Source organism: Limulus polyphemus, unplaced genomic scaffold (genome assembly GCF_000517525.1).
Source record: "Limulus polyphemus unplaced genomic scaffold, Limulus_polyphemus-2.1.2 Scaffold36, whole genome shotgun sequence".
NCBI classification, from domain to species: Eukaryota; Metazoa; Arthropoda; class Merostomata; order Xiphosura; family Limulidae; genus Limulus; species Limulus polyphemus.
In genome coordinates this window covers 657,673-667,643 of record NW_013665646.1, presented here as the reverse complement: position 1 = coordinate 667,643, position 9,971 = coordinate 657,673, and the positions used below count along the sequence as shown (strand labels likewise).

The 9,971-nt window shown below is 33.5% G+C and overlaps 1 protein-coding gene across 1 annotated transcript in view; it reads left to right on the top strand.

Annotated features, from left to right (window-relative positions):
- Positions 1–3,142, top strand: part of LOC106460982 (ganglioside GM2 activator-like) — a 10,777-nt gene extending 7,635 nt beyond the window's left edge. The window contains exons 3-4 of the mRNA XM_013920751.2: positions 1,346–1,537; positions 2,521–3,142. Coding sequence (XP_013776205.1) covers positions 1,346–1,537; positions 2,521–2,679 — 351 coding nt within the window. The 3' untranslated portion in view covers positions 2,680–3,142. The remainder of the gene's footprint in view (positions 1–1,345; positions 1,538–2,520) is intronic.
- Positions 3,143–9,971: the final 6,829 nt, after the last annotated feature.

Sequence of the window (9,971 nt, the reverse complement as noted above, 5' to 3'; positions counted from 1 at the left end):
GAGTATTTGTACGTAACTGTCCCTTTTTTGAGTATTTGTACGTAACTGTTTGTTTTTGAACTGATAGACTAAAGAAAGGAAACTAGTAAACAACATCCACCGCTAACTTTTGGTCTACTCCTGTATGACTGAATATTGAGGTTTAGCTGTCACTCTTATAGCGCACTCACGTCTCCATATGATAAGAGCGAAGCGTGGCTTTGTAGCAACGGGTCGCGAACCAAGATTTCTCGGGATCTCAGACGGGTACGATCTTACCCATTCTTGATAAGAACCGCACAATTATTTGTATTTTCGTTTTAAATCTCATCCATATAAAACTTTGTATCCTATGCGTACGTATACTGACTACAAGATAAGTCCAGGACCCACAAGCAATTCGGTGCATAAACAATTTAGAAAAAGTGTTTAAAAAGCTGATGAAGTCTAAACTCAAACCCCAATCCGATCGCACGAAAATCCATAGGAACTGCATCCGCCGACTTGAACATGAAGTCTTTGTATGGAATAGCTTGAATACCCGTTTGATTCTCCAGCTCTTTGATGTATGCGATGATTGAACGGGAGGTATGACTGTAGATTTTTATCTAGTAAACCCATACTCTTTTGGCCTTGTTTTGAGACGGAGATACTTCTTGGTTATGTTGATTATTTTTGTCTGGGTCACGTGGATGGGCCATTGGCCTTTGTGTTCGTAGATTCTTATTTGTTACAAGACGCCACACTTTGCTTACCACGGTTGGGGGACTTGTTGCAAGTCTCATTCTGGATGGTTATGAATCATCAGGTTGGTCCGTAATATCTTGCTTTCCAATTCCTTAAATACAACGGATGTGTATCCCCAATTTGAAAGTTCTAAATTATTGATCTAAGCACATTTTTATGACTTGAATATATGAAAATTTTGTGTTGAAAAGGACTGCTACATACCCTTTCCAAAAGCAATCAATCTTCAGTGGCACCTCGTTACTTAAGATCGTCACAAAATTACAAAATGTAGTTCTGATTCATACAGTTCTACCGCGACTTTCTATCGACTTTTTGATTTGCATATTCAAGATCATTTTAACATAACGTGCTCAACCCTCTGTATATATTACATGTAAGCAAGTGATAAAAGATTTTAAAAAATGAATTATATTAGTTCAAGAGATTATTACACAACATGCTCATAATTTTTTGAAAGTTTTACTTAATTTTTTTTCAGTAATTTTTGATGTGGACCACGAGGATGTTGAGGTTACCATAGAAACGGCACACTCCGAAAACCGTTAGTATTACAGCCTATTCGCAGGAAAGTTTTAGAATTAAAAATTTCATAATAAAATATATTATATATTTCTAGGTGAAACTCACCATGAGTAAGAAACTATCATTGCTGTTCGGATTGGCCGTGTGGCTGCCTATTCCTTGTTTGCCTAACGATGTGGGTTCGTGTACTTACAAGGATCTATGTAAAACTCGCCTGTTCACTGAAGGGGAATGCCTAGACCCTGTTACAAACGACACAATTTCCTGTGGTTGTCCATTCGAAAAGGTTTCTATACATACTGTTACTTTAAGGCATATATTCTGTGTATTGATAATCTGAACGAATACATCTGAGAAAACAAACAATTTTGTAGAATATACACATGTTTTCCATTAATGGTTAACAGTAACATCCAATAATGGATAACAGTAATATCCATCGATGGTTGACAGTAATATCTATCAATTGTCAAAAGTAATATCTATTAATGGTTAATAGTAATATCTATCAGTGGTTAAAAGTAATATATTCAATGGATAACAGTAATATTCATCGATGGTTGACAGTAATATTTATAAATGATAACAGTGATATTCATCAATGGTTAAAAGTAATATCTATTAATGGTCAAATTGTACCAAATTGTATGTTTTCTCTTTATTTACAAGGTATTAACTTAAAGATTTTTAAACTGCCAAGTTGTATGTTTTCCCTTTATTTACAAGGTATTCATTTGAAGACTTTTAAAATGCCAAATTGTATGTTTCCCTTTATTTACAAGGTATTCATTTGAAGACTTTTAAACTACCAAATTGTATGTTTTCCCTTTATTTACAAGGTATTCATTTGAAGACTTTTAAACTGCCAAGTTGTATGTTTTCCCTTTATTTACAAGGTATTCACATGAATATTTTTAAACCACCAAGTTGTATGTTTTCCCTTTATTTACAAGGTATTCATTTGAAGACTTTTAAACTACCAAATTGTATGTTTCCCTTTATTTACAAGGTATTCATTTGAGGACCTGGTGTTAACTGTTATTTTATGTTTACAACATTAAATATATATAAATATTACTTTTATGAGTTTTGAAATCAATTTATACGATGGTCAAACTCGCCTTTGTTAATAGTAAAAGAACTAAAAAGGTAAATATAACAACTGATTGGTTATTGCAATTCAAAAGGCTCCTACTCGAATGAGATAAAAGTGAAATATATATATATAAAATTGGCTCAAGTTAAAATATACATATTGTTCTTTTTCAGGGGGAATATCGTTTACTTCCCGTTGTCTTCAACATTTCGCGCCTTCCATCATCAATGCCAAAATACCTGTTGGAAGGTGAGTTTTACGTCAAAGCCGAGTTGATAAAAGATGGCAAACACCTTGCTTGTTATTCGACGACTATTACTCTGGAACTTTAATACCATTTACTGAAAACAACAACAACACAGTAACTATAATGCAATGTCTACAAAATATAAGGTGATATAAATAACATCGACGTTTATTTCAGCAACTGCCGAATAATTTCAAATAGTAATACTATTATAATAGCTCTTTTCCTGTAACGAAATAACAGCCATGTTTTCAAAAAATGCCATAGAGTCTCAGTTTGGACCATATATTGTCTTCTATTTCAGGTTTTGGTTTTCAAGAAAAGCACGATTGTTTTATCAGTCTTCATGCTTTAAAGTAAGAAATAATGAGAACAGTTTCATTTTCTTTAACATTTTGTTTCTGGAGTGTGTCGGGCAATTTAAATTGAATTAAAAATGCAATGAATTACAAGAATTCAATTTACACAAGAAAAACTCATTAAGAGTAAACTTTATAAACATTGAAACTGTTTTATTGTAAACTTTATAAACATTGAAACTGTTTTATTGTAAACTTTATAAACATTGAAACTGTTTTATTGTAAACTTTATAAATATTGAAACTGTTTTATTGTAAACTTTATAAACATTAAAACTATTGTACAATGAAATATATATATATACATTGAAACAGTTTTACAATAAAATATATTATGATTATTATGAAGCGATCTCTTCATGAAATTGTTTTTTAGGATTGGAAGGTGATTCAGTGACTTCCTGAAAAATGAAACTTGATGATTTATTGGAGAAATACAAACGATTAAATTGTTGCTAACTTCCTTGCATTAAACTTTTCAACTTCACGGCAATATGTACGCAATTGTACGCAATATTTGTTTTGTTTGTACCTAAGCGCAGAGCTACACAATGGGCTATCTGTGCTACACCCACCACGGGTATCGAAACCCAATTTTTAGCGTTATAAATCGTCAGATTTACCGATGAACCACTATCGCTTCTTTTAGATGATAACTAAATAGGTAGACATTTCAAAATAACCACGATATTAACTAGGCTTATTCTCAGTCTTGCATTTGCAGTCTATCTACATAACTAGTTTACTTGGATATGTTTGCGGGCTTATACTGCTTGAAACCGGGTTTCGATCACTAATCGGTCACTAATATTATGGTAACAATATCTGAAAACTACAGTATTAAGTCACTAATCTTCTGGTAACAATATCTGAAAACTACAGTATTAAGTCATTAATATTATGGTAACAGTATCTGAAAACTACAGTATTAAGTCACTAATCTTCTGGTAACAATATCTGAAAACTACAGTATTAAGTCATTAATATTATGGTAACAGTATCTGAAAACTACAGTATTAAGTCACTAATCTTATGGTAACAATATCTGAATATAATGGAATTAGCTCACCAATTTCATAGTAAAAAGTTAGATAACCTGAACTTTTATATAAGGCTTCCGATAGGCCAGCGTTATGTTCGTTATATAATCAACATATTTGTATTTATATAAAACAATATAATAGCATATTGCTGAACTACAATGCTACAAAAATTTCTTAAGCTTAAAGCTCTTTCTTTTCAAGTTTTTTAGAAGTTTCATTCTCAAAACATTTCTCTGAACATTTTAAACGCATCCTGATATAATAGTACTTCAAACTTTAAAAAATATTTACTGACGTATCAGTTTATAACATAAGAATTCATCGGAATACTGGAGACACTTTCTACCACAACAATTCTTTGAAGACCATAAAGAATTCGTATCATAGTCATCACTTTCGAGACCTTTCAAACAACTTTTAGGAGAATCATTTTTTGAACATCCTAAGAATTTTTAGTACAACAATCATCTGCGTAAAACGTCAAATCCTTTTAACACAATCTCCTGAAGACCACTTAAATATAAGTCCACAAAACAGCGTAGACGCTTTTAAACATACCAGTCCTCTGAAGACACAATAATCACTGAAGACTGTGAACAGCTCTTAATACAACAATGAAAGTTTAATACAACAATATTGACATAGGATTCTCTGAATAATTTAAGCAATTCTTAAAACAACAATAAACTTTAAGGACAACAATATTCACTAAAGAATGTAAATTTTTGTAACATAACATCCTCTAAAAACTGAAAGTAACTCTTAACATAGCAATACAATTTTTAAGATAACAATATCTACTTAACACATATACAAGGGAATCCTAGCACTAATTAGTGAGCATAATTTTCATAGTAATGGTATATTGTTTTAAACTTTTTCTGGGACTGATATGTTATTATGAACCTTATACCCTGTAAAGTCATGGAGCGACAAGCGAAATGGCGCGTGAATAGTTTAAAAAAGCCGATGGTGTTCGGACGCATTCTGGTAATATTAGGGTTAAAGTGTTTTCAGAAGACATTTAACAAAGCAAATAGAAACGGAACACGTTTATCTAAATACGAATAGATTTTCGTTAACAAGTCTAACGTTTTTATATTATTGTGTGGTTTCGTAAAAGAAAAGAAACTTGAGTAATACAGAACAATGCATTACACACAATAATAAACAAAACATGAAAATGACTGATTTCTTACTTTTAAGTAAGCCGAAACATGTAGATTAAATTTTTACTTGTAATGGCTTTTAATAAATCTATGTGCAATTTCTAAACGTTGTGTTGTTTATATTTAATTGTTTCACACACACACAGACAAATTTCAACATAGTTCTCGCTCGAACCATAACGGCTTTATATCCTTATTTAAAACGATAGATGGGGCTAGCAGTTCAAGCATGATTTAGACCAGCATTACCTGTTTATTTGGATGTTTCCTTATTTTGACAATAAAACGTCATTAATTTCGGTTAACTTTATTGTGAATAAAAAAGTATAAGGTTGTTCGACTAGGAATTCTGTTAATGCATCAACTCAGAAAATTTGTTGATTGCTTGTTTGTTGTTAAGTTAGCCAATGTTATCTTTACCCATCGCGGATATCGAAACCCGATATTTTTGTGTTATAAATTTCAGACCTTACCACTGAGCTACCAGGGGGCAGATTTTGAAATAATAATTATTATTATTTACGTATAAAACATAGGATTTTCTTAATTATTTTGTTTGTTTCTTTGGAATTAAGCACAAAGCTACACAATGGGCTATTTGTGCTCTGCCCACCACGGGTATCGCAACCTGGTTTCTAGCGTTGTAAATCCGCTGGCATACCGCTGTGGCATTGGGAGGGGGGCTTTCTTAATTTAAAAATAATAATTAGTATTTTACTACCATCCAGTTATTTATGAAACAGCGCTGTAATTTTACTACCATCCAGTTATTTATGAAACAGCGCTGTAATTTTACTACCATCCAGTTATTTAAGAAACAGTGCTGTAATTTTACTACCATCCAATTATTTATGAAACAGCGCTGTAATTTTACTACCATCCAATTATTTATGAAACAGCGCTGTAATTTTGCTACCATCCAGTTATTTATGAAACAGCGCTGTAATTTTGCTTTCATCGACTTATTTATATAACCGCACTGTAGTTGTACCGCTAGACGTATTCCTCTTTTCTTTTAATTTCTACATCAAACATCGTGAACATGAAGAACGTCGTACGTGTAATACAAAAAGGTCTAGTATAATTCATTGACTAGTGAGGTTAAGCGTTGCATTTACAGAGTATCGACATTAACTTTAGCGAGGTTAAACGTTGCTTATACAGAGTATTGACATCAACTTTAGCGAGGTTAAGCGTTGCATTTACAGAGTATCGACATTAACTTTAGCGAGGTTAAACGTTGCTTATACAGAGTATTGACATTAACTTTAGCGAAGTTAAACGTTGCTTATACAGAGTATTGACATCAACTTTAGCGAGGTTAAGCGTTGCTTTTACAGAGTGTCGACATTAACTTTAGCGAGGTTAAACGTTGCTTATACAGAGTATTGACATTAACTTTAGCGAAGTTAAACGTTGCTTATACAGAGTATTGACATCAACTTTAGCGAGGTTAAGCGTTGCTTTTACAGAGCATCGACATTAACTTTAGCGAGATTAAGCGTTACTTATACAGAGTGTCGACATTTTAAAGTTAATTCTCTACAATTGGTATTATAGTGTCTTCTGAGGAAGCGAAAAGTGATATTAAGTGTGATTAGAATCCCAAGCTCTATTAACTTATATAACAAGCATTATATGTTAAACGCCACGAGTTTCAGTTTTCACGTCATTCGTTTGTTAGTGCGGAGTTTAGCAAGGTCATTGAGTTATGCCAGTAGGCATTTAAAGCTTTGAATTTCAGTTTTAACGTCATTAAATTTGTAAGTGCAGAGTTTAGCAAGGTCATTGAGTTATGTCAGTAGGCATTTAAAGCTCTGAGTTTCAGTTTTCATGTCATTCGTTTGTAAGCGCAGAGTTTAGCAAGGTTATTGAGTTATGGCAGTAGACATATAAAGCTTTGAGTTTCAGTTTTCACGTCATTCGTTTGTAAGTGCAGAGTTTAGCAAGGTTATTGAGTTATGGCAGTAGACATATAAAGCTTTGAGTTTCAGTTTTCACGTCATTCGTTTGTAAGTGCGGAGTTTAGCAAGGTTATTGAGTTATGTCAGTAGGCATTTAAAGCTCTGAGTTTCAGTTTTCATGTCATTGGTTTGTAAGTGCAGAGTTTAGCAAGGTTATTGAGTTATGGCAGTAGACATATAAAGCTTTACTTACAAACGAATGACGTGAAAACTGAAACTCAAAGCTTTATATGTCTACTGCCATAACTCAATAACCTTGCTAAACTCTGCACTTACAAACCAATGACATGAAAACTGAAACTCAGAGCTTTAAATGCCTACTGACATAACTCAATAACTTTGCTAAACTCTGCACTTACAAACGAATGACATGAAAACTGAAACTCCTACTGGCATAACTCAATAACCTTGCTAAACTCTGCACTTACAAACGAATGACGTGAAAACTGAAACTCAAAACTTTATATGTCTACTGGCATAACTCAATAACCTTGCTAACTCTGCACTTACAAATTTAATGACGTTAAAACTGAAACTCAAAGCTTTAAATGCCTACTGGCATAACTCAATAACCTTGCTAAACTCTGCACTTACAAACGAATGACGTGAAAACTGAAACTCAAAGCTTTATATGTCTACTGACATAACTTAATAACTTTTCTAAACTCCGCACTTACAAACGAATGACGTGAAAACTGAAACTCAAAGCTTTAAATGCCTACTGGCATAACTCAATAACCTTGCTAACTCTGCACTTACAAATTTAATGACGTTAAAACTGAAACTCAGAGTTTTAATTGCCTACTGACATAACTCAATAACTTTGCTAAACTCCGCACTTACAAACGAATGACGTGAAAACTGAAACTCAAAACTTTATATGTGGGCAGAGTTTAGCAAGGTTATTGAGTTATACCAGTAGACATATAAGGCTCTGAGTTTCAGTCTTTACAACATCGGTAAGTGTAAACATTAAAGACAATTGATGTTTCTGAAAGTATTGTTACAGTGCTCAAGTATGGCAACTCTCGCGGATTTTATGTCTCATTTAAATGTGCTCTGAAATCACGGAAGATGAGCTAAATCAGTAACTGGTGTGGTCACCTGATTTTACGCTATACTGTTCTCACCAATGATGAAACCAAACTCAATTATTCACACCCACAGAATGTATGACGTGAATAACGGAAATAATGTTAATATACTTTATAATTTCTGTTAATTTTAGACTGGTATCTTGTAAAGTGATGTATCCGTATTCCCTTAAAGATCTATTAAAAAAAATACCGTACTTAGATTTATCTTTTAAAAGCATTTTACGGAAATTATGTCAAAATTAACAACATTATCTTTGGTTGACGTCTGATCAATCGTATCAAAGTTTGTCAGTCACTGAACAATTTAGACATTGAAAGTGTATACAATGAGAAGAACAAAGCATCGTTATCTTACTGTTCCTTTTACTTCGCAGTTTTTCTTGTCCTTTTATTTTTTATTGGTTTCTAACGTGTTAGAAGAACTTCAACGGGAACCCCGTCGTGGTTTCATCCAGAACGGTTGCATTTTATACAAACAACACTTCTTCTAACCTTGCACTTGCAACCTAGATTAGGGTAAACATGACCTCCGAATATTTACTGCATGAGGTGGACCGGAGGTTTTGTTTCCTTCAGCGCAAAGCCACAAAATAGGATATTTACGCTTTATCCATCGCGGGAATAGAACTCCGAATTTTAGCGTTGTAAGTTCTTAAACTTACCTCTAATCCACCTGCCTGGCTTGGCCTGGTGGTTAGAGCGCTCGACTCACAATCTCAACTCTTGGTTTCCGTTTCAACAGTGGGGGCGTTATAAATTGGCGATAATTTCCACTTTTTCGTTGGTAAAAGTGAAGACAGCCCTCGAATAGCTCTACGCGAAATTCAATACAATAAAAGTTGAATTATTCGAAAGTTCTAGTACTAAACTGCTCCCGTTCTAGTGGCTCAGCGGTAAGTTTTCGTATTTAGAACACCTAAAATCGATTTTCGATACTGTGGTGGGCAGAGCACAGTTAGTCTATTAACAAACAACTAATACTAAATTATCATTCAAAGACAAATTAAGAGTGCTTTTTATCATTTGCTGGATATTGCTACGACCAAAACGGTCCGATTTTGGGGTTAAATACAAAATAAACATGAAATATTTTTTGATAATTATATTTAACTAAATATTTTTTTCTTTGTGACATTTTTATGTGTATAAATTATTCCTGTTTATTATTCAAACATAAGTTATGCACGCAGGTTAAAATAATGCTTAATTAAATAGAACGCGAGTAACTAGATATCTAGTTCCTATAATCAAAAAAACAAAATAACATTATCATTGTTTAGTTCCAAACATTTTTTGCTGGTTTGCCAGTGGGTTTAAGAAGAGAAAATAATATAAACAATTCTGAAGAATTGATAAGGTGTTGTTTGTTTTTGAATTTCGCGCAAAGCTACACGAGGGTTATCTGCGCTAGCCGTCCCTAATTTAGCAGTGTAAGACTAGAGGGAGGGCAGCTAGTCATCACAACCCACCGACAACTCTTGGGCTACTCTTTTACCAACGAATAGTGGGATTGACCGCCACATTATAACGCCCCCACAGCTGAAAGGGCCAGAAGAGAAAGTAATATAAACAATTCTGAAGAATTGATAAAAAGTTTTTTGTTTGTTTTGAATTTCGCGCAAAGCTACACGAGGGCTATCTGCGCTAGCCGTTCCTAATTTAGCAGTGTAAGACTAGAGGGAGGGCAGTTAGTCATCACCACCCACCGCCAACTCTTGGGCTACTCTTTTACCAACGAATAGTGG